Raw genomic sequence first — 26,178 nt, forward strand, 5'->3', positions numbered from 1 at the left:
CCCTGGTAGATATTATGACCCCTGGGAGTCTAAACATAACCCATGGGAGTCTAGAACTTTTGTACTGTAGCGACCCTGGGACAGTTAAATAGTTTGTGTGTTATGTGTTACATTATATTTCGTTGTCCGCTATGCCAGTTGTTCTATGTGCATGTATTGTAATGTTCTTCTTGTCAATCAGCGTGGGGGCGAATCATTAGGTCAGCTGGGGGAGGGCCTTGGAAGAACAGGAGGGTGGGGGCCTGCACGCGAGTGAGACCGTGTTGGGGGTTGCCGGGGTAACCGGGGTTTGTTTTGTGTCGGTTTTCTGCCGTTGGTTACAATGTTACGGGTTTCAGTGACCTGGTTTTGGTTCATTAAAACTACCTTCAACTACTAATGACTCGACATCATTATGTCACCGGCGAGGTCGTTACAGTACTCTAAAAAACTAACGCTTAGTTTTGTACTCTAAAAAATAACGCTTAGGGGGTGGGGCATTGGAGGAAGGCGGGATGATTTGAATGTGCTGTAATTCTCAAATGCAACAAAGGTGAGAGTCCCTTTAAGGATTCATGAGCTTTCCGTTAAGTTAAGCAGTTCAGCAGCACCATCTTTCAATCACCAGGCACCAATTACATAGTTGTAAACCATATTTCTTTATTAAAGTTTAAGAAACTCCAAGCAGCATATTCATAAATAAAATAATAGTCTCCCTTAGATGTACTGTTACAGACTATATGCTATGGCAGATTATTTTCATTTTCCCTTTCCCGTAGGGGGAAGGGGGTGAAAGGGAGGAGGGGGGAAACAGTGTAATGACTCAACTCCGGGTTCAATTCTAACACTTTGAATTCCCTAAATTCAACAGCTACAAGAGATGTCTCGCACACATAGAATTTTCGAAGCTAATAAACAAAAAATCCCTCAAACAATAACAAACAAATGTGGTTCTCACTCTTAGCCAGTCAGCGCTTCAGTTTGAGGAACACAAACTCTGGACCTCGAGATTAGCTTCGGTAAAATACCTGAAATGTTACAAAATGAGTTAAGGATTGGTTTACAGATTAAGAAAAGTTTTATCTGACTAGCGATTGGCCGCATACAAATTGTGCGTTTTGTACAGATGTAATATTTTACAAGTGTTAGATGATAGCTGTGTTTAAGGTTCAGACAGGTCTGACCTTTACAGCGCTGAATTACAAAAACAAAGGGGAGAAAACTGCTTTGAAGTGGACACAGTTTGACTGGTAAGCATTATGACTGAGAATGTGTATTGGTCATTTCTGCCTTATCTGTCCACCAAATAAAACAGAATAGTTGCTTAAAAAATAATGCAACATAAGCGCAGAGTACCACAGTAGGGGTAAGTAAATTAGTGACTTCCCACATAGTTTGGACGAATACAACGATGACCGAAATGAAGCAGAAGGCTGTTTTACACAAAAACATATACATATAGTAACATAATAAACATATACTATATAGTCTATAGTATACTGTAAATATATAGTATACTATATAGTAAATATGATGAATGGAATTTTAAAATACAATTTAGGTATAAATGCAGAAACCTGATTTTGTTAATTCCAGATACCAAATCCATCGAGTCTGTCCAGGGTTGTATTGCCTCAATAATATTTCATTACTATAAAAATACTGCCTGTTTGAACATAAACAAACAAATTATCCTAGATTGTTACAGACGCTGCCATTAATCATTGTAGTACTTCTAAAGGGCAACAATTCATGAAGGGAAGAATTTAAACAAATACTTCATAGCCGGCTTGCTTTATAGCAGGACACCACATAGCAATTCAAATCGAAGAAAGAAATGATGATCATGAAGAAATATGTAGAAACCTTTAAAGGTCTTAACTGCATGTTAATCGTGATCATGAAAAGCACAAAATAAAGTAGACTCTGTTATCATTTCATTCAAGGTTTCAGGAAAAAGAAAGGATAGGACAGCAATATTGAATAAAATAATTTTACTAGCATACTCTCATGGACTGTAGCATGACCGAGGGATGCCAGCTGCAAGGCAGTCATCTAAGATTTGGAGAGCAGCCATCTTTCATCCTATAGGTGATTACTGCCCTCATTAGCAGTAAGAGCCTGCAATATTAGTCACTATTTCTGTCTTTCTCTCTCTGTGAAAATAGCTTTGCTGCGTGCCTTGTTAAGAGACACACCTTTACATCCTTGAGTTAGAGAAAAAAAATCATAAGATTGGATGTTCTGCTCCCTACTTCCTTCTGCATTCAGAGGAATTGAATAGATAACACCGCTACTTGGCATGCCTATCTCCTTTTAATGGTCTTGTAGGAGCAATAACAACTATGTTTTTAGGTAACAACAACAACTATGTTTTTAGGTTTCTGCGTGCCATTTGTTAATTTCTATATTGTTTCATTATCATCTTTAGTCCAGTTCAAGGTACTGAAATTCCCCGGTGGTCATTTATGGTCACAATCCCACCTTTACAAGCCTGTGAGTCTTTTCCAATTTCTTCAATTCTTTCGTTTGCCAAAACATTACCCTCACTTTTTCACACCTCTCCATTGCTCCATACTCAGCAGTTATGTCAGGGTACAGAAATAATATATTTAAACATATAAGACTGTGGGATCCAGCAGAGAGATCTGGGGCTCGAGGACACATCAATGGGGAGCACCTAGAAAAATAGTTTTCAGCTTTAGCTTAAACTAACAAATTAAAAAATCTAACCAAATGAGTTTACATTTTTGTATATTTGCATTGCAAAGAAAACCCCCAAAAAAGTTTTTTTTTTTTTTAAAAGAATGAAATGAAAGAATTCGAATTCACAGAAAAAAACAAAAAACGGATCCACAACTTTTTTTTTTGCGTAATACAGTGTGACAGGCAAGAGATAGAGATAGTGGTACCAGGGGTGCAATGGGAATCGATTAGCGACTTGTTGAGACATCGTTTCTGATTTCGGCACTTAGAAAAACAATCACCATGAATTCCGCGTCATTATTTAATATTGAACAAAATTTACAAAGCCATTCAAACAGTCATCATTTTTAATCAATTTATATGTAGTTTTTTTGCCTTTTTTAAATCATCTTGTGTTTTTGTCGTTTTTTTTATAACTCCAAAAATCGAGAATATTCAAAATACACTTTTAACTTCACTTCGTTCTGTCAGTATTTACAAATATATACAGGAAAAATGGTACAGCCACAGCCTGTATCCCACCCCCTCCCCCAACACCAGAGCAACAGTGGTAGTTCTCAATGAGTAATAAAAATCTTAGAATATTGTACACTTTTTAATCATTTTACTTTACTACACCCTCACCGCACCCCCCCATCCCACAAACACAAACACATTCTCCGACCCCCCCATCCCACCATCATTAATGGGGGTCCACTAAGCCCTACGTAGACCCCGACCTGAACCACACCGAACGCCGTACCCCTTCCTAATATCTATAGAAGGGATGTGGGCGGGGTCGATCATTGACCCCTCCCCTTTCCTTTCTCCTGTAATATGGACATGATGTGGTCAATCTCCCCCTCCTCCTATCATATGGATGTGCTGCTTGCGGGGTCAACCCCCCCTTTCTCATATGGAGGTGCTGTGGGCGGGGTCAATGGCTTCGGGTATGGGTCCTCCGGAGACTCCCTGGTAGGACATTGGCATGGGATTCTTGCCGGGGCTCTGGCGGAACAGCCCCCCGTTGGGCGCCCTGTGTTTGCACTGCATGGTGCCGCTGATGGATGTGCTGCTGAGAGGGTGATGCGTGGGCGGCCCCAGCGTGGAGCTGCCAGGGAGCAGCGCCTGGGAGTGGCCCACTGTCCGGCCCAGCGTGCCCCCCCCATGGTGAGGGTGAGGGAGGATGTGGGGCAGCGACAGCGACGGAGGCAGCTGAGGGCCCCCCTCCCCCCCGGGGAGGTAGGTGGTCACAGAGAGGCCCGAGGACGGATAGTCCCGCATGGACTCCCTCCCTCCCACCCTCAGCGAGGAGCAGGCCGGGCCGGGCTGCATGCTGCCGATGTCCAACGCAGAGATCTCGATAGAGTGGCCGGGGATCTGCTTGTGGGCAAGGTCCTCGTCCAAAAGACTGTTCATACGACGGTGCACCTGTTCCAGGTTCACCTCCTTGTCCTACAAGAGGAGGAGGAGGAAGGAGTTGTGGTGGTACAGAGAGAGAGAGAGAGAGTGAGGGATGGCAGGGGGGTGGTAGGGATAGGAGGTGTGGAGGGAGAGAAGGAGGGACACAGAGGCTGAGATTGGCGTGAGGCCGGATTCTCAGATTATCTCAGGTCTTTCGCATTCTTAACTTTTGTGCCCCCCCTCCCCTTTTCTAATGTGTTGATGAAGATGTTGTGTTCACCCTTTTTTCCAAAACTTTCAGTATGCTCTTTGATTAAGGGCTTCAGTCATGCTTGTCATTGGTTTGTTTGCAAAAATGAGGGGAATCAAATGGTTTAGAAAGACAGCTTTATGCACTCATTGAAATCAAACTTGGTCAGTGACAAGAAGAGGCGGGCCCAAGTCATAAGTCCACTAAATACTTTGCGACTTGTGGGACTTAATTATTAAACTGATAACGGCCACCTAATGCAGAGCTTGGGTAAAATGAAGCACGGAAATTAAAAATGCAATCAACCTTAAAAAAATATTTTGAGATTAAGATTGAGTGTTGTCGGCTGAAGTGTAAGGTCACCATGCCAACGTTTTACTATTAGATTGGGTTGGTTAGTGTTGTGGTCCACTGACCCTCAGCTAGCATGGCAAGGAGCTGGACCGACATCCAATCATCACAATATTGTTCCAAGCGCGCACTCACATTTTGGTTTACTCCATGAACATAAGACACGCTCAACATGTCTAATGTATCTAATTAAACATAAAACATAAAACGAACAGACATGTCATTTGCGTCATCGGGTCTCAAGTCAAGTCCCAAGTTTTTACCTTCCAAATCTATTATGAGTATCAAGGCCGATCTTTTATCTGCAAGTTACAAGCCCTCGAAACAGTGGCCTTGGTGGATTTCAGTCCATGACACAAGTACTCAAGTTAACATCTCTGAGAAGTGGGCTGGATATTTTTAGAAAAGGCAATTATCGTAGCCAAACATAGGGTTTGTTTTTCAATGTATATTCTTCCATTATAAATCCATTTATTTTCTTATCTCCATTAATCCAGGATAGATTTAGCCCTCTGCGCTGCATTGACCTCGAAGCGGGCAACGATGTAATGAAAACCACAAGCATGCTGACCAAGCATCGCTATATGCCTGCGGTCACACACACACACACTTGTTGGGCTTTAATAGACAACAGAGAGGTTCCTTGTGGAACTACTTCGAAACATGAAGTAATCGGAAGCTGATGACAAAGGGGGGGATTTTCCAAGCCTGGGAACATGACTTGCATAGCAAGTGGCGGCACAAGGACTGTCCTTAGGGGAAGCTCAGTGCACAGAAGCTCTGTGAACCCCCTTCAATGACACTGCTGATGCTCATTTTGTATGCAGCTACAATGCAGTATGCAATCTGTGTTGGTTAGCAAGTAGAGGAGGTAGATAGATAAGAATATTATCATCCTGTTTTGATTAAATGTGTGCTTACAACAAAGTGCTTAAAAAGCGTGTAGTCTGGCTTGGCTCTGACATTGCCTCATTCAAGTTAGAAAACAATGATAGGCGTGATCCTAATAATGTTGAGATAGCTACTAGTTCTAGAAATTCAGATGGCACATGTCTACCAAATAATCAATCACTCCATCAATCCATCAATTTTGCCCAAAATACATTGGAAATAGGTTGAGGCAGTAGTGGCTAGGAACGCTAAAGATGCTCTAGCTTAACACATGTGTTATTGACGTATTAGTTTGTCTGAGAATAAAATCGAGTCAGTCCCGGCAAGACTAGATGGTTAACAATCTAGCTAAATATATTGATCTAGCTAGGATACACTAATGCGATATACATCTTCTTTTTTTTTTGTTAGTTCATGGCGGAAAATTTGGTTTGAACTGTGGAACACATTAAATAGATATGAGTGAAAATGTGACACGTTACTCCCACTCTGCCGCCACCTTCATATTATTCCAATAACAATTTTCTTTTTTAATCATGCACACAAAACTGTTCAAACAATAAACTGAAATCTAAATGCAATGTGTTTCTTTTAATGACTTCCTTTAAGTAGCGTAATCTAAACAAATAAATGGTTTTGATCAAAAGTGTAGCGGCTTGACAGAAATGTAAATCAAACAAGTTGACAATATTATGGCAGATTTTCAAAGCAATCCTACTGCAATGTTTATATCATCCATATTCTAAAGCAAACTATTCAGAATTGAAATAGCACTTAACCTACGTTAACAAACATCTCTGATTGAGTGGTAAATTCTCATTTTATGTAGTATTGGGGGACACTACTTGATTACAATATAAAATAAGCATACAGACATACACTACTTAACCATTATCCTAGAGATCTCTTCAAGAGGAAACGTATAGTTCTGGTATATACACACAGATTTCTTCAGGAAAATGTTTTTGTTGAAAAATGTTTGTATTTATTTATTTTATTTATATAAACAATGCCAGCATGTAAAAGTAGCATTTGTAGTCATATTTAAGATAATATTAAAGATACATACTAGAATATTATATATATGTAGAAACGAAAAGGCAATTGTTAAATCAACTGTGCTTTTGACCATGTATAGATATATACATAACAATATATATCTATAAGTGAGGTATGCGCTTGTGCCATGCATTAAAACGGTGGACTATAGACTTAAAGGATTGTGGTTAATGGGATATGCAAGATTAGTAGATGGCTTGGGAGTTTTCCCTCAAGAGCTTGCTTGGAGCATCATAAACTACCAAGGCAAGGTGTACAATAATACATACAGATATTCATAATATGTACCAAAATGTCTCTTGATATGGAGATATTGAAACCATGACTCGACTTATTTATATTTCTGGCAAATAAAGCAACTAATGAAGTTACTTATGTGGGGCATCTTTGTTCTTTCTCTCATAAAATAATACATAAAGTTAACAAACTTAAAACACAAACATATTGGATCAAAAGTGTCTACAGACGGGTCTATTCTGACCTGTATCAATAGCTTCTGCTTCATCCCAGCCTCTCTCTCTCTCTGTCCAAATGTCTCTCCTTCCCTCCGATGAAGCAGTTGTAATGTCATTATATGTCAATGGACCAGAAACCCTTGCCAGTCTGTAATCCTTAGCAACCTGCACGGAATCACAGACAGTCAAGTGTAAATAATGCGTCAAATAAAAGGATAGATAGACAAGATAGGAAGAAGAAATAGAGAAAGAGGTCAAATGGGTGTCCAGATTGACACATAAATTGAAGAGGTGACAGTTGTAATACTAGGGATTGTGGTCCGGGCGGTATTGTGAGAGACAGGCATTATTACAAGAGTGATAGACCCCGTGCATGTTAGACTACGCTGTTTGCTCACACTGTAGTTTAGGGATCCAAGTCAAGCCTTTTTCTGTTTTATTGAATGTGATGAAGCGATAAAGCCTTTACATCCCGCTCTAAATGGTCTGTGCCCCTAGACCTGATGATAGAGTTGATAACTGCAGCGGGAAACTGACACTTTTATTTTGTGGTCGATGACAACTACACATTTAGGTCTTATGTTAGTAATATAAACTATCTAGAGACTGAAGCTGTGGGGTATTTTTCAAATGGGAAGCCAAAATTCATTTTCTTGTATTTATTTTTTGTTGTTGTATCTAATTGCCATTCGTGATAATGAACTCTGACAAGAAATTAAATTAAAGTATGACCCTTATAATCAATTCCTGAGGATAAGATGATAACAAGTATTATTAGAAGCTCTGGTGGTAGGTTGGAGGCCTAGGACACAGTCTTTGTGAAATAAAATACACTGGGAAAAATATTCAAGTAAAATAAAACCAGTCTTGCAAAGAAATATTGCATCTTCAGGCTTTTAGGTAACATTTACTTAATGAAATGCGAGAGGTAGTGGTCGGCTATCGGTTTTGTTAGAAGATGTTGTCAGATTTTAATGGATTACTGTAGTCAGGTATATTTTCTCAGAGGGCAATGCGGTCACAAACAGAGAACCACAGACACAAGGGATTTATACCTTCTAAAAAAAAGAGCAATATTATTAAAATGCTTATTTCTACAGGTTTGACCCAGGCCAGAGTATCTTGTTTTTTGTCTTAACGTGGGGCAACAACCAACAAAACGATCACCACTATTAAGAGGGGTTGCCAGTTAACACTGCTATTCTTTTCTCTCCCTAAAGATAATTTGAATCTTCTCGGGGATCCCTTCTGCTCAGGAAATGACCCAAAGCCTCACTGCAGAAAATACACCATACACCAAAATACCCATTGCAATAATTTGATCTTGTGGGCTTGATGGCACTTGGTGCTTTGGGGAGTTATTTAGCAAGAAGTCTGGGATGGGTTCTCTGCACTTCATGTGGGGATATGCGGGGTGGACAATCTGACACCGTTGGCTGATTTGAATTCAGTTTCTTCTGAGCCAATAGAAGTATCAAGCTACTGAAGATGCACATTGAGGTAAATAAAAGTGAAAAAACAGTAAAAAAAACATAAATCGTAAAAGTTAATTAATTGCGTTGGGTGGAATATTAAGGGCAATGGTTTCAATGGTTGATGCTTTAATGTATGTTTTGAGCAAACAACCGATGCAATATAAAGTATTATGAATGGGTATGGGTGAGCTTGGACAATAAAAAAAATGAACACAAAAAAAGGATAATTAAGAGACCAAATTTGATTTCAATCTCTGGCTGATAGGGTGATTTATCTCACCAAAGCTATCCCATCTATCCCCCCCTTTGACCCTCCAACCCTCCCCTGAGCTCCTGACCCCCCTGCACCCTGTCCTACAGCTGGGTGTACTGAAGCTCTACTAAGTCGGGGCTCGCGTCTGTGGCTGGATCCTTAAAGTAGAGTGTGGCAGTGTCCTCCCCCCGCTGGCCTGTCCGACGGACCCTGTGCTCGGTCACCTCTTTGGGCTGCTCCCGGCGGCACCGGTTGCCGTTCCACCACGTCTCCATGCCCGCCACAAGGCAGGCCAGCAGCAGGCCGGCGGCCAGGATGCAGAAGACGCCGGCGAAACTGTGCAGCTTGAGGGAGCGGCCGTCGGGCTGGGCGCTGGCGTGGCGGTTCAGGTCGCAGCGGCCCATGCGCGGCCACCACTTCTGCTTCAGGATGTCCAGGTCGCCCTTCTCCTGGAGCTCCAGGATCCTGGAGGAGGAGAGAGGGACGGGAGAGGGATGGAAGGATGGAGAGAGGGAAAGGCGGTTTGAGTGAGGATGAACACTGGAAGCATTCCATCACTATTCGAGGTCGCACAAACTATTGGTCTTGCAGCAAGTGCTTGAGAGACCATTGCAAGACCATTAGTTACTTTCGCATGGCAAAGTAAAGAAGCATTTCTCCAACATTACTTTTAAATCGAAGACTGTGGAAATTTTGGCAAGAAGTCAACATTAGAGTAAACGCTGAACAGTTACGAGATCATTATTGTTATTTTCTAAAAACATGAATGCAAGTAATGTTGGAGAAAGTACGACTTAATAAAAAAATAAAAACATATCCAATCTTGTTCTTGACGGTATAATAAATGAAATGAATAGCTATACTAATGGGTTGCGGATTTGGTTCTGATGAGTTATTGAAAACATGGTTGATTCCAGCAAGTGAAGGAAGGTTTGACCTTAACATTTTAAAAGGGCTCAGTCATAACACTGTCCTTCTATTGAAATATCCCTTATTAAAACCCCACTTTGGGCCTAACTTATTTTTCTTCTGCATAAATGAGCAACAGAAGTTTTCGAATACCTTGAATGGAACGGTGATTAAATAACGGTCACAAGTGCCCCAACGGTCATGGGAAAAAGGGATTAATAGGAGGAGATAATGGCTTTTATAATTCTTTACAGCATACAATAGCCCAGCCCTCCATTTAACACCAGCCAGGGTATCACGGCATGTCCCTCAGTGGGTGCCACTGGAAGGCTTTCACGGGCCTGAACCCAAACGCAAAGAAGAAAAATAGATAGATAATAACCCCAACCGTTTAGTGAGTCGCAACACCAAAAATCAATCCAATCCCACTAACAAACAGATTTAAGAACATGGCCAATCAACTAGGAAAGCGTTACAAGGGAGTAGCTAACAGCCCCAGAGAGACTCCCCCATAGTGGGGGGGTTGCACACATATATCCATGAGATATCCAATAACGTACGTAGGGAAAGGCTATTTAATAAAAATAATCACAGTGAAGTGAGATGAAGCTTGGCAGAAGTAAGGTGTTGTGAGCCGCTATATGTGGTGGTTAGGGTCATCACCACGGGAGGTGTGGAGGGCTGACTGCTCCGGAGCCCCCCCCCCCCCCCCCCCCCCCCCAATTGTGTTCCTCTATTGGGTAGGCAAACCCCTTCCCACAGGGGCCCGGTGTTCACACTGGAACAGAGGCTCTCTAACTAACTGCTTGGATGTATCTGTGAGACGGATCTGTGAGCTTTTGTTTGATAGAATTATGTAGCCTTATTCCATAATTTCAGGTCTATGCTTTAGTTATTATAGATTACATTATACTTTTATCCCTTTATATTAATTCAAAATACATGCTAGGACAGGCTAGCCTCTAGGGCGACAAACACAGTGCTTCAACATCTCACAGCCACCGTCAGACTCCAGCAGAGTAGCTGATCTGCATTTAGGGTTCAGAGCAAGTGATTAGCAAGCTCACGGAAGTGTGCATCAAACAATCTGCAGGCTGGGGAGGACTCCCCAAGGGGATGGCAGAACGTTGACGATTAACAAAGAGGTGCTCTGATTTAGTGATGGAACAGCCTAATGTACCATGATGATGTTATTGATGATATCAAATAGATTACATCAATTACATGAGTTGCAAGTCACTGTGTTGTACTGTACTGTCGATGTATGTACAGAAAATAACTGAATTCAAGAAACCTTAAAATCATGGAATGCTTAAGTTGCTATTGAATTTGTGTCATGCTAGGCTTGCTGATTTTACGATTAATATGCAACATGCAAACAGTGGGGGGGACATTATTTTGGGAGTAATAATTCTGGAGGCCTGTGATTCTGAGATTAATATGTATATTATGTAAACTATGTATGTAAACATTTTGTGGTAATCTGACCCACAAAAAAGAAAACACTACATCATTCTACAAGATAGGACTGAAATAATACCATGTTAAAACAACACCTTGCCTCGACACATCTCAGGGTGCTTTTATTTTGGCGGTCTTACTTCTGGGAGAAGAGGTCTCGGTAGGGGCTGCCGTGCTGCATTGCGATGCCGTAGCCCTTGCTACTCATGCCGTTGCCCGTCACTGTGACCGTACACTCGTCGTCGGTCAACGCGGCGTACTCCAGGACGGCCATGTCCCACAGAAAGGCGTAGGTCGTCTTCTTCGCCTGACGATGAGGGTGTGGGTGGATAAGAAGAAAAAGCAGAACCTTGACAACCATGACCCGTCAAATGGTGCTTCTTTACAACAGAGTTTACCACCTGATTTCAAGACAACTTCTCAAAGTGAAACGGTCAGGACAATGACCATTGAACATTTCATCATCTATTCAAATCTCTGAAACTTCAAAGTAGCTTTAAATATTAAAAGTGAAAAATGTCAGGGAGCCATAAACTGCAGGCCATTGTTTCACCATTCATTTCACTCTTGTCTCGAAGATTTCAAATGATGGTGTTGTAAAACGTAATGTATTTGATGATGCTAACATAATTAAGAACTTGAATTTAAATGTAGTCTACTTGGCAAGATAACTGGAATAAGCCTTTGATTTTATACATATTTTTAACCCAAGGACAAAATAGCTATGAAATAAATAGCGAAGGTCCCTCCAGGTATACTAGATGTGTTTTTTCAAATGGAAACACGCATAACTGTGGGTCTGTAAGACGTACAGCCTTGTACAAACAACTTGTTTATGTCAATCCTAGTGGGTTTCCCTGTGTTCACCAATCGCTTTCTTCATTCCCTTTGAGGAGGCAAAAGAGCAACTAGAAAATGCATTTCCTGCAGACAATGCATTGAGTCCTTAGTGCAGAGTGAGGCAAAAAATATGCTTTAGTAAAGGCAGATGTAAAGAAATGTGGAATGGCCTAAATCAAGTGAAAAGTCTTCAACAGAGTTCAAAAGGGTAAATGGAGTCAACAATGTAAACATGCACACAATTAAAAAGTGTAAAACGGTTGGAAACAAATAAAGTGAAGAGTTTTTATTTGAATTGAGTTTTTTTAAATACTTGAAGATACAAATGTGTTTATTTGTTAAATGTTTGAACGGACGGTTAACGGTTAAAAATCAACCAAGTTACGAAGTCTGAAGTAGTTGAAGTGTCAGGGAATAAAGTAGAATATCTTATAAAGTTTTAAATATTTAAAACAAATGTAATAGCTGTGCGTGATTCTAAGGAATGGAATGGAGTCTCTAGGTGAAAAATTGTGGAAGGAGTAGGGTCCCAAAGTTTCTAGAGAACAATAGCGCTGCATGCAGCACTCACCTAACTACAAAGAGCAAGCTCTCTCTCTCTCCCTCTCTCTCTCAATGCCGTAACTAAGCTAGCTCTCGCATTTGTGGTTTTGACATATACATAACTAGGGTGCACTTTACTATCTGCGCAAACCCCTTCTAAAGCTCTCTCTCTCTCTCTCTCTCGTGCTCTCTCGTGCTCTCTCTCTCTCTCTCTCTCTCTCTCTCTCTCTCTCTCTCTCTCTCTCTCTCTCTCTCTCTCTCTCTTTCTCTCTCTCGCTCTCTCGTAACTAACATTCTTCACATTATATTTGTAATCTATACCCTTTCACTGGATAAAGCCAATAAATGCGGCTGTACCTTTTAAAGCCAGGCATTACGTTAATAAAAATAATAAATAATAATAATGCGATTAATAAATGTAATTTCTATAGCATTAATTGGTCCAAGGGTGCTTTGACATAACAGTACATTAATACAGGAACAGAAACAATATAGTGACAATTGGTCTGGGCAGCTGTGGGCCGTGTCTGAGGACCACAGATTCTGAGATGTAATTAATTCTGATAGATACTGGGGGCAAGGGCATGGACAGATTTGTAGGTGAAGAGGAGGATATGTAGATGGTGCGGGACCTGGAGCCAGTGGGGATGATGAGGGTGGGCTGTGCTGCAGGGCTTGGTGCCACTAAGTCACAACTCATCGGTGCAGGTAAAGATCTGGTTTGGTTGCGGTGTTAGCGCTAAGTGGCACTGTTCTAACCCCGCAGTGAGGACGTTTCTGAAAGCTGGCAGCTGAGTTTAAAACATTAGGGAGCCTATCCAGGACTTTGCTTGGAACTATGAACAGGACTTTGTTGACATTGGTTGAGGGTCACAGCAACAATGTCTGGGAGGGATAGCCGGATGTTGAGATGTTTTTGAGGTGGAAAAAGCAGATTTGAAGATGGATATGATGTGGAGCTGATTTGACAGGTTCCAAAAGGTTGCGGAGGGGAAGGGGAGAATGTTGAAGCCGATGGATGGAAGAGAGCATCCTTCCAGGAATATTTTTCTGGCTGTCAAGGAGAGTGGAAAAGTAGAAGAGTAGCCTTGGTCTAGAAGGGAGCTTTTTTGTAGGTCTTCACATGGTCGCAGGGGCCAACATCTGACCCATCCCATGTCCTGTGAATCTGCTACCATGTTTCTATTAATCTATTTTATATATTGTTTCTTTGCTTTGTTCTCTTATTTTATACACTATTCTGTTTTTCTATACTTATTTTTATGTACTATTCCATCAACCTGCCCAGGGACTACAGTCGGAAAATAGAAATCTGCTAGAACCTGGCACAATGCATATTCTCTGTTGCACAAGATTAATGTCTTAGTGTGCAATGTCTCTCTCTTGAATTAACTAAATTACAATACAGAACCAGGGCTGCTGCACTCCCTGCCTTGAGTTCCTGTATGAGATGGTACGTTCGGCCGCTGCGCGGGGACAAGCAGAGGGACCCTAAGATGAATGGCGTGATGGTCGGACAGCACAGATAGGAGGGGATTATACCAGTGGAGCCCTCCCGGATTGGACCTCTGGCGTGCGGGAGACATTCAACATGCTGTGGGATTTTAAGGCAGTCCAGCAGACATCTCCGATTAGAAGTGAGGATAATGTAGCAAACACAGATGGGTAGCTTGGACATGAATGTAGCCAAGGATTTTGGGGGGCTGCATACCAGGAAAAGCTGAAGCTGTGAGGACTTAGCCAGGATTTCAGCTTGGTGTATAACGGCAGGCCTACCGCCACATCCCACTGGGAGAGCCCTCCTTCATGAACACACAGCCTGGGTCACAAATTCCGGTCGATTTTGCCATGTCTTAGTCTGGCATAGAAAGCCAATTTTCCCCTTAAGTCCCCTTAATTACCCTATATAGCACTAGATTCAAGCAAATACAAAAAATAAGACAATTAAATGGAGTAACAGGGGTGGTCTAGACTGAGTCAGTAATATACTAGCAAGGTTTTACTAATACTAGGGGACTTGCCCTCAGCCGGTCTCTGTTGGTGCCAATTAATGAGCGTCTCATCTTCCCTTCCTTTGTTTATTCCTTCTGCACTCCATACCCCATCTTTATTTTATTCTTGTTGTACACCGAAGATTCTAAGTCGTCCTTTTATTCCATTCAAATGCTAATTATCTTGTTTGTCTTTTTGATCTTGATGCTATTATAACGTTTTAATGGCCTGCAGGCTCATATGCGAGATACTGCAGGATGATCTTTGTTTACTCCAGAAAATGGTACCTTATTCTAGGTAGCAGCGAGGGGAGAGACAGAGATCGGGTTCTGGTTACCAAACAAGCAGTTGGTTATTTGGGAATGAATTTGACCAGAGATTTTAGAAAACACTAATTATTGTTGTGTATCAAAGAGAAAGTACTTGCAATAACGTATGCAAATACAGACGAGTTGTACAGTACTGTATATTTACAATCATTCCATTTTCATATACATTGTCATCAAAAAACAAGAAATATTTTTCTTGTGTTTTATGATGCCTACACAGGTGCACTTAAAATAGAATTCGGAGTCACACACGCACACACACACACACACAAACTCACACACATTTTTCCCCTCATACATTGCACAAACACACACACACACACACACACACACACACACACACACCCCCCCCCCCCCCCCCCCCCCCCACCTTGCGGATGCCCTCCGAGGGGCTGGACACGGAGAAGTCCAGGCCGCTGTTCCCGCTGATGGTCCTCCAGAGCTCTGCGTAGGTGCTGTCCTGCTCCAGGGGGTTGGTCCCCTTGTTCTTGAAGTAGTCGTACACGGCTGAGTCCCGCACCGTGCCGTAGTCCACCTCCATCTGCCGGGACAAGTCCTGGAACGACCTGAGAGGGCGGGGAGAAACCAAACACACACACACACACGCACATACACAAGCAGAACAATGATACCTTCTTCTTACAGTTGACAGGGGAGCTGAGTATTTTCTTCTCTCTTTGAATATTTAAACATTGAAGTTTACCGCATGCTTTTAAAGATTCATTTTGACACACCCATCTCAGAGTAGAGGAAACCCTTCTGCAACAAACGGTTACTAGCCCTAGGCAGCGTTGTGTTGAACGTGAATGGACTTCCTGTTTGCTGCTACGCAACTCAGTGACCGGTGCGTGCAAGGTGTTGGGGACGCGTGCCTGGTCCGCAGAACCTCATTGCTGTTGGATCGATATATTGGAGGATCATGAATGCCACTAGACTATATATACAAGACTAGATATTCGACATTAAGACAACACAGGATGGTAAGGGCAGGGTGTGTGATCAGCGTTCATACCGGGTTTGAACCCTAATGTACGCAGGCTCAACTGTAGACATCCTTTAGCAAGAGGCCCTAACCCTCTTCCGGCCTTAAGGACCAGTATCTTAAACCCAATTTAAGTCTTAAAAGTGACTTTAAAGGGAAACTTCACCCATTTCCATTAAGATTTGTATCGTTATAAACCCACTCATATTTTTGAATGGTCGTGCATCATTTCCTTATTTTCTAGAGAGACTGGAGAGATCCGTATCGATCTCCAACACTTCCTGTTTAAGATGACGCAATATGACGATTTTTGCGTAGAAGTAAGGAAGTGTAAGAGGGGAGGATTCTCGTAAGACTACAAGCAAGACTACCACTGACGCTACAGACCTATTAGAGCAGTGCCAGTGGGTGGGACTTCATCAGCAGAAACTAACATCCACAGCGTCTGAAGAAATGTTGTGTGAAATGATTTTCAAGCAGTCTTGCGGTATCAGCTTGGTAGATGAAACAGCGAGGTGTCCGATTGGCGGAGATCTAGATCAGCGGGAGTGGCCAGCGAAGCTGTGCATCGTGGTTAGGGATGAGAACCGGTTCTCGTTCAGAACCGGTTCCGAGTCAACCGATTCCTTGGAATCCTTCGCAAGCCTGCTTAACGATTCTGCTTATCGGTTCCGGTCGCAGCAAATGCGTCGTGACGTCACACACACGCTGCTTTGATTTGGTTCAGAACGCAGCAAACAGGTCGCCGCCGAGGAAGAATCGCATTGTTTGTTCACACCAAACGCGACGGGGCGACAAGATCCCATACAAAGTGAACGTAGAGACGCGTATAAGGGCGAATTTTCGCGGGAGAAAACCGGCAACAAGTTTTTGTCGTGAGGACAGCCAATCAGCGTTCAACAGCGTGATAACTGAGTGACATGTGTAACGTAACAGCAAATCAGCGTTCAGCCGTCAAACTCAGTGATGTGCAGTCCGGGGTGAACTGCGGCATGGAGGAGAAAGTGATTGTTGCAGTTTGCGACTCCCGGAGCTCTATATATAATCGTATATAATATATTATAATTGTATATATAATATCACGGCCAACAGCTCTGTTGCCTCCGGATGGCCGTAGCGTGGGGAGCTCTCGTAGGGATTGGGCTTCTCGGGGTTTGTTTACCGGCATTGCTATGGTTTCCGGTCTTGTGTGTTCCAACGGTTTATTAGGTAGGCCCATCTAATAAATCTCTCGTCTAGACCAATTGATTTGAAAATGTACAATTTCCTAATACTAGAAGCACTTCTGATTAGATATTAAAGAGTTTTAATACAAACAAACACATTTATACTTATTTTCTCACCCAATGAGAATCGATAAGAGAATCGATAAGGAATCGGATCGATAAGCAGAATCGGAATCGGAGTCGGTATCGTGAAATTCTTATCAATTCCCATCCCTAATCGTGGTGCATGGTGGGAGTTGTTGTCTTCAAACCACAAGCGCCAAAAAGTCACTTTCTGCCTTTTCTCACTCAAGACGGCACCAAATTAGAATTTTATTTTATTATTCAAATACATATAGAAACCAATTTCAATACATATTCATGCCTCCACCGGTGAAACGCTCCATTAAGGTCAAAGTGTCTGTTAAAAGGATGAAATAGTTGAGCAATTGTCTGTGTCATGTCTCCTGCCGGGGATGTGAAATTTATATAAGAACCAATAGAAACTCACAAAACTAACAGATGGAGTAGTTTGGCGATGATGGTGCTGTATGTGTTGTAATATATTATGAAAGGAACTAACCTGGTAATCATTAAATGTGTTTAGTGGACACTTTTATAAATTAAATAGAAAAACTGAAATATTCAGCGAGTGCATCCATTGTTAACATTGGTCGCCCCTTTGGGAGTGAAGACCTAACCTTGAAGGCCGTAGGAAGGCCGTTAATGCCACGCTCTTCAGAGCTGCACCTCAGGACAGATGCAAATGTAGAACACAGTTGGATTTTGCATCTAACCCAATGCATCAGTGTGTCTCTCTATGAAATGGTGGTGCCGGGTCAGCCATCTAGATTTTTCATTTTGTTTTTACCGCAGCGTTCTTCTTCTTTGGTTACCAGACTCCGGCTGAATTGTGGGATAGCGTAGTGACCTACCGTTGTATACTGTGGCGGTAGTACGCATTCGGAAACTGTTTCCCTACTACACAATGCGTACTGAGCATTCCGACGCGCTATATTTTTGACGTACTACAAAATGCCTACTATATAGCAGTCAAGTATGAGTATTCGGATGCAGCCAAGCCCAGTTAAGAAAGGATGCTGGTCCTCTGGCAATTGTGTTTGGTTATATTAAAAAGAAAAAAAGGCTTAGCCATAAATACAGTCAATAGGACGGGAGGGGACAGGCTTATTTCCTGAAACAATTCCACGGTAACGTCTCTGCCACCAGTCTGTAGGTGTAATTTGTAGACGGTCCCTAAAACAGGTAGCAGCCAGAACATAGATGTTGTTGCACAGACATCGATAGCAACATGTCTTTGTGATTTTTCTCGATGCGGTGTCCTAAACTGTCTTCAACATACAAAACCCGTAATGTAGTGCAATGGTGTTGATGAATTAAAGGAGACTACTTTTTGAGGGAGATGAACTCAAAGAGTATACATTTAATAAGCATGCAATACGAATAAGAAAAAGCATAATTATTAAAGTATTTGAATTGTTACATTATGTTGGTGCAACAGTTTGACCACTGTCCCTGTCTGTTTAACTGGCTATCAATAGCGCACATTGATGGATATGAACAGTAGTGTATGAACAGCAAACCTTCAAGCATACAGTATATTCAAGCTCTTCATTCAGGCAACAAACCCTCACAAACAATCTCTCCCTCTCACCATGACACTGTACTGCAGACTAAAGGTGTCAAGGTGGGGCTTAGGGCTTTAAATATGGTGTCAGGAAACACCTGCTGCCAACGATTGGTCCAATTTGGGCCAAGCCATTTTCCCTTGTGTTAAAGGAGGACATTGACATTGGACATTAATGAGCGACAAGCCTAAATGCACTAGTGAAAATCACTGATCTACAAGATGAAATGAACTTTAACATGCATGCTGTATTATTGATGAGATTTTCCACGGTTGAATTGCAAAATGCCACAGTATTATAATCCCCCTGTTGATTTGACCTGTCTAGTGGGAGGGGCCATGGGGTATAACAAGGGTGAGCTGCTGTGCTTCTGACAGTCTGCTGTATGCTGTTGCCAGAAGAGGTTGTCTGTGTTGAGCAGGGTGCTCAGCTCTCCACGAGATGCTAAATATCTACTGAGGTGATTTTTCCATTATGTTGTAAATTATGGTTAAATGCATTCAGTAATTGAGTTTAATTTGCATTTGTTTTGCTAATGGATTATTTGATTTATTGACATTGATTATTTGAAGTACCGGTATTTGATTTTGAATATGCTTGATTTATTATAGAGAATATTTGAATATTGATTATTTGAATTGATTGAATTATTTGATTTTGGAATTGGTTTTGAATATGTTTTTATTTTAATATTTTCAGATATTTGGGTGTTGGCTAGCTGTGGCCTCAGGGTCTTAGGCTCCTCAAGGGGCGGTAACCCTCGGACACCGTGGTGGACACCGGTGGTCAGGGAAGCCGTCCGACTGAAGAAGGAGGCCTTCCGGGATATGATATCCTGGAGGACTCCTGACTCGGTTGCAAGGTACCGACAGGCTCGAAGGGCTGCAGCGGCTGCCGTGTCGGAGGCTAAGCAGCGGGTGTGGGAGAAGTTCGGAGAGGCCATGGAGAAGGACTTTCGGTTGGCACCAAAGTGTTTCTGGAAGACTATCCGGCACCTCAGGAGGGGGAAACGGGGAACCATCCAAGCTGTGTACAGTAAGGATGGGACTCTGTTGACCTCAACTGAGGAGGTCGTCGGACGTTGGAAGGAACACTTTGAGGAACTCCTGAATCCGAATAACACGCCCTCTATGTTGGAGGCAGAGCTCGAGGTTGATGGTGTTTCGTCGTCAATTTCCCTGGTGGAGGTCACTGAGGTAGTCAAACATCTCCGCAGTGGCAAAGCCCCAGGGATTGATGAGATCCAGCCAGAAATGCTAAAGGCTCTGGGTGTTGAGGGGCTGTCATGGTTGACACGCCTATTCAACATCGCGTTGGAGTCGGGTACAGTGCCAAAGGAGTGGCAAACCGGGGTGGTGGTTCCCCTGTTCAAAAAGGGGGACCAGAGAGTGTGTGCCAATTACCGGGGTATCACACTTCTCAGCCTCCCTGGTAAAGTCTACTCCAAGGTGCTGGAAAGGAGGGTTCTTTCGATCGTCGAACCTCAGATTGAAGAGGAACAATGCGGTTTTCGCCCCGGACGTGGAACTACGGACCAGCTCTTCACTCTCGCAAGGATCCTGGAGGGGGCCTGGGAGTATGCCCATCCGGTCTACATGTGTTTTGTGGATCTGGAGAAAGCGTATGACCGGGTCCCCCGGGAGAAACTGTGGGAGGTGCTGCGGGAGTATGGGGTAAGGGGGTCTATCCTCAGGGCCATCCAATCTTTGTACTCCCAAAGCGAGAGCTGTGTTCGTGTTCTCGGCAGCCAGTCAGTTTCGTTCTCAGTGGGTGCTGGTCTCCGCCAGGGCTGCGCCTTGTCACCAATCCTGTTTGTGATATACATGGACAGGATATCGAGGCGTAGTCGTGGTGGGGAGGGGTTGCAGTTCGGTGGTCTGAGGATCTCATCACTGCTTTTTGCAGATGATGTGGTCCTCATTGGATCATCGGCCTGTGACCTTCAGCACTCACTGGCTGGCGGCCGAGTGTGAAGCGGCTGGGATGAGGATCAGCACCGCTAAATCTGAGGCCATGACTCTTAGCAGGAAACCGGTGGATTGCTTACTCCGGGTAGGAAATGAGTCCTTAGAAAGGAGTCAGTTGAGGTGGTTCGGGCATCTGGTAAGGATGCCCACTGGGCGCCTTCCTTGGGAGGTGTTTCAGGCACGTCCAGTGGGGAGGAGACCTCGGGGAAGACCCAGGACTAGGTGGAGAGATTATATCTCAACACTGGCCTGGGAACGCCTCGGGATCCCCCCGTCAGAGCTGGTCAATGAGGCCCGGGAAAGGGAAGTCTGGGGCCCCCTGCTTGAGCTGCTCCCCCCGCGACCCGACCCCGGATTAGCGGATGACAATGAGGATGAGGATGAGGGTGTTGGCCACCTCTGTATGTTTTGCACTTATCTGACATTTTGCGGGAATAAATGTTGTTAAAAACCGATTTGTAACTGTGTGCCTTGCCATCCTTTGGGTCTGAAAGTCCGGTTTATTAAGGATGCATTACTTTCACCCGAGGCGGGGTGTGACATTGGTGGCAGTGGTGGGATGGCAGGCCGCAGAGGCCTGGCAGAGCGAGAAGTGGGTTACGATCCTAAGTGTCAGTGCTAGCAATTACAGAGGAGGCTGAAGAGGTGGCCAATCCGAGGGCCATGGTGAAGGATTTGGATGGAACACCGAGGAGTCTGAAAAAGATGGTCAAGGTTATGAGAACTTGGGGGCTAGGCCTAAGCGGAACAAAAAGGGTTCTTGAAAGGCTAGGTGGTCTGCTGTGCCACGAGGCCTACAACAATGCCAGGTGAACCTACACTGGTTGACATGTTCAAAAACGTTTTGATTGGCCAGCAACGTAGGGAGGGTGTATTGGTCCGTGAAATTCAGCAGTTAAAAACTGCCATTACAGTGCCTAACATAACCACCTCACCTGTTAGCCAAAATGCTAACCCTCCTCTTAACCTTCCTTCTGATGGTAGTCTTTGTGTGCAGACGCCCAAAGCCACTCCCAGATCTCAAGCTTCAACACCAAATCCTCCTCCGTCTCCGTCCAGAGGTTCTTCCAACAACCCTCTGCGTCCAGGTCCAAAGATACTTCCTTTGCAAGAGGGAGAGGACATTGAGAATTTTCTTGTGTGCTTTGAGCGGATTGCTCGCACCTGGGGCTGGCCTTGTGGGCTTGTCGGCTCATTCCTCTCTTGACAGGTAAAGCCCTGGATGCCTACTCCGCGATGGAGGAAGACGACTCCAACGTCTACCCTAGCCTTAAAGAGGCACTCCTTGCAGACGTAAAGACTTCAGTTCCGGTCAACCTACATTCCTCCTGGTGAATCTCGCAAGGAGACTTATAACAGACTCAAAGGACTCTACAGAAGATGGATCAAGCCAGAGCAGCGGTTCAAAGATGACATCGTCGAGCTTGTCATTCTTGAGCAAATGTTGCGCATGCTTCCCAACGTAATGAAGACCTGGGTCAAGGAACACGAGCCAGAAGATGGACTTACTTCGGATAAGCTTGCAGGCCAGTACTTGAATGCTTGCAAGGTCTCAGAATGCCAAGGCAACAGAATACCCGAGTAGCAGCCCAAGGGGCAGCTGACGTGTCTCACAAAGGAGGTGGGCACAGAGCCAGTGGTCCCGTGAGTGTTCCAGGCAACTTTGGGGAGAAAGGATTCTCGAGACCAGGTCCAGTGAAGGATCTCATCTGCTACCCCTGTTAACAGCCAGGGCATTGGGCCGCAGTCTGTCCTTTGAAAGGGCCCAAACTGAAGCAGAAGACCTGGTATGACCAAAAAGCACGACTCAGGGTGCTACAGCCAGGTCAAAAGGTCATGCTCTTGCTTCCAACCTCCAGCAATAAGTTGCTAGCCCAATGGCAAGGTCCTTACTCCATTGCTAGACAAGTTGGACCTGTCACTCATGAGATCTCTTTTCCGGACAAAGGAGAGGCATCCCAGGTATACCACATCAACCTTCTAAAGGAATGGAAGGAGAGGAAAGGATCTGTGGAAGGAATGGACAGATTTTATAGTGACACGGACACAAAATGCATAGGTTTACATTTCGTTCTATGCAGTACAAATATTGTCGGACAATCGTGCTCTGGGATAAGATTCAATAGATTAATCTTCATGAGCATGAAATGTTTTTGAGCAGGTCTGCTGTAAACGGGAAAATCAGAGTATCCCTAATACACTACATCTATCCTTTGATGTATTTGTTATTTTGACACTAACATAATTAGAGGGTGCTCTGTACTATCTGCGCATACCTCTTCTGAAGTTGAAGAAAATATCCCAATTGAAAGGCTATGGATTGAATTTCGTTGTGTAGAACAAGAAATGTCTGAATGTTTGCGCATGAGGACGAAATCGCTTCATACCGGATTGAAATATGACATCTGTGATTACAGAGTAAACTGGCAGAACAGTATGGAGGTCAGTCAGACCATTTGTTGAGAAATCGCCTCTGCTACTGCTACCGCCAAAGTAACCGATGCTAAATACTGGGAATGGGTTAACCCAGTGGTGTAGTCTACGTGATACGCAGGTATACGCTGTATACACATTAGGAACGCACCAGGATTTGCGTATACCCGATTAAAAATGTGAACGGATAAGTATTAATCGTCTTGTGACAGATCTTTCACTTCTGTTTATTTTTCGCAAATACCGGTTGGGTATAACTGCAATAAAACACTTTTAGCAGGGGAAGTTATCTCCTACAATCACCATTCATAAAATTCCCCCTGCGCGCTCGCGCTCTGCCCTGTCTGTTACAAAGCGCGAAGCTGCCCCTGCATCTCTGCATGTTAGTTTGCGGGCCGAGCCCCTCCTTCTTGCACTGTGATTAGCAACCCACACAGATTGAAAGTTAAACGCGGGAACAATTGGCATAACAGTTAAAACAACTGGATAAAACGATAAAAAACACAACACAAATAATTAAAGAGTCCCAGGCTACCTGCTACAATAACATTCAATATTATATGAAAAGCAAACTACACTATTTCAGGGTTTTAGTTAGTTTTAAAGGTCCCATGACATGCTATTTTTTGTACTCTTTAATATAGGTATTAGTGGGCAACTAACACAGTATTCAAAGACGTTCCCGAAATTCAGCCGTGGTGCAGAGTTACAGCCACTCCGAGCCAGTCGCACATTGAGCTTCCCCCAAATGTGCTGTTTTGGTGTCTGTAGCTATAATGCAAATGAGGAGGAGCGAGGCGGGTCAAGGAGGAGGGTGGGGGTGTGGCCCTGAGCAGTTTGCAGCCACGGTACCATGCGCTCTGTTTACAGTGGATGTATCGCAATGGCGAGGCGCACACAGCCTTTAGCCGTGTTCTGTAAATATTCTAGAACACACGGGAGTCCTGGAGCACTATATCTAAATATTATCATATAGCCTACACAGATATCTATATCATATAATATATATTATCACGGCCAAAAGCTGTGTGAGCCGATATTATGAATCTCAAACGTTCCTGGTTCTTCAACGTCCACATCAATGTGAAGTAGACACTGTGACGCAAGTGTTTCTTGTCGGTTCTTTGACTTGTCTTGTATTTCCACAACAAGACTGTTGTGGGGGTTATCTGAGCCATGGTTGAGAAGGAATTGGGGGGGGGAAGGAACTTTGGCTTTGACTCCCTCAAGAACATGAACCACGACATGGAGGAGAAAGGGATTGTTGGCGGCGAATGTCTCCCGCTTGAGCCCCACTGAGCGCTGCCCGGCAACGATCCCTTTCTCCTCCTTGTCGTGGTTCATGTTCTTGAAGGAGTCAAAGCCCAAGTTCCTTCCCCCCAATTCATTCTCAACCTTGGCTGAGATAACCCCCAATACGATGATGTGTCTCGTTGTAGAAATACCAGAGACGAGAGTCCGACGTGTTATGCGCCATAACACCAAAAGCAGAACGGTTATCCAAATAACAAGGAAGTGTACAACACTTGCGTTACAGTCCTGGAGCTCTATATCTAAATAATATCATATAATGCATATATATCTATATCATATAATACATATTATCACGGCCAAAAGTTGTGTGCGCCTCCAGACGATATTATGAATCACAAACGACTTTGTCGGGTTCTGCAACGTCTCTGGTTCTTCCACTTTCACATCAACCTGAAGTCGACTGAACCGCACGCTGCCGGCTGCCTGCTGCCGGGCGATGGTGCCTCGCGGCAACCGGCGGCATGTCGCAGTTCATGTACTTCAGCGAGTCAAAGCCAAAGTTCCTTTCCCCCAATTCCTTCTCAACCATGGCTCAGATAACCCCCACAACAGTCTCGTTGTGGAAATACAAGACACGTCAAAGAACCGACAAGAAACACTTGCGTTACAGTGTGTGCATTCACACACACACATGTGGCGCTAGCACGGTCGAGTCTCATTGGCGGGCCAACGTCTCTGGGCGGGCCAGGCAGAGTAAGGGGAGGAGCTGAGATTCTTGGTGACGTCCTAAATACAGACATTCCAAATCAGCGCACTTGAGCCTCCGTTTTTTCAAAGGCGAGCAGAATAGCTAGTGCTCGTTTTACACCAAACGCAAGTTTTAGCCACTGGGGGACCATAGGCAGGCTAGGGGAACTCATATTTATGTTAGAAAACCTCATAAAGTGAGATTTTCATGTCATGGGACCTTTAAGCCTGGCCCAAAATCTACTGCTGCCGCTTAAATTGACCCTGCAGCAGCAGATGCCACTATCAGAGCTACGGAGACTAGCAAAGACACAACAGAAAAGTGTGTGTGTGTGTGTATGTGTCCAGTCCTCCCATATTAATGTGTAAACCACAAAGTCAACAGAAGACAATGTTTTAATCCCACTGTACATCTCCTTTTTACTTTTAGATGAGAACCCCTGGCCAGCCTTTCGGACTGGGTGTCAGGCTAGGGAATTTAAAAACAGGCATCCCTGGTTAGAGTGGAGGGAAAGAAAGTTAGGTAAATGTCAGCCAACATGCAGTTGGTATGCACAATTTTAATTCATAATGTTAATCACTAAGCAAATGAGAGTATAGCTAATTCATGGTCATTTTTAAGGTGCAGTAATTTCACACTTTTACACAATTCAATTACTGTAAGGTATGTAAGATAACAACAGTAAGAGCTAAAATTAGAGCAATTGAAAGAGTGAAACATAAGTCTCCTTTCATCTCCTTCTCATGCACTGGTTAGCCATGGTTGTAAACAGTTCATTCAATCCTTTTGAGCAGATTATGTCCTTGTTTAGCATGTGCTATTGCTACTATAGATATACAAAGGACAACTTGTCATTTTTGTGTTCTATTTGTTCATACTGTTATTAAAACTGATAAACCTATTCAGCTTTCCATGATTGTTGATAATCGTTATACTCTTAAATCAGCGGGATGTAGACCCCTGCGTTGGTGAGTGTGGTGCGACACCCCATAAGCGCCACACACGAACACGTACCGGTGGGACGGGTTTGTACGAGGCTGGGAGGGAATCATCACAGTATACCC

The 26,178-nt window shown here is 43.6% G+C and overlaps 1 protein-coding gene across 1 annotated transcript in view; it reads right to left on the reverse strand.

Moving 5' to 3' along the window:
- Positions 1-636: 636 nt before the first annotated feature.
- LOC115530944 (glutamate receptor ionotropic, delta-1-like) overlaps positions 637-26,178 on the reverse strand; it is a 614,288-nt gene continuing 588,746 nt past the window's right edge. Inside the window, 4 exon segments of the mRNA XM_030339799.1 lie at positions 637-4,119; positions 9,027-9,267; positions 11,313-11,479; positions 15,247-15,442. Of these exon segments, the coding sequence (XP_030195659.1) occupies positions 3,577-4,119; positions 9,027-9,267; positions 11,313-11,479; positions 15,247-15,442 (1,147 nt within the window). The 3' untranslated portion in view covers positions 637-3,576.

The sequence above is a fragment of the Gadus morhua genome, chromosome 18 (assembly GCF_902167405.1).
Source record: "Gadus morhua chromosome 18, gadMor3.0, whole genome shotgun sequence".
NCBI lineage: Eukaryota > Metazoa > Chordata > Actinopteri > Gadiformes > Gadidae > Gadus > Gadus morhua.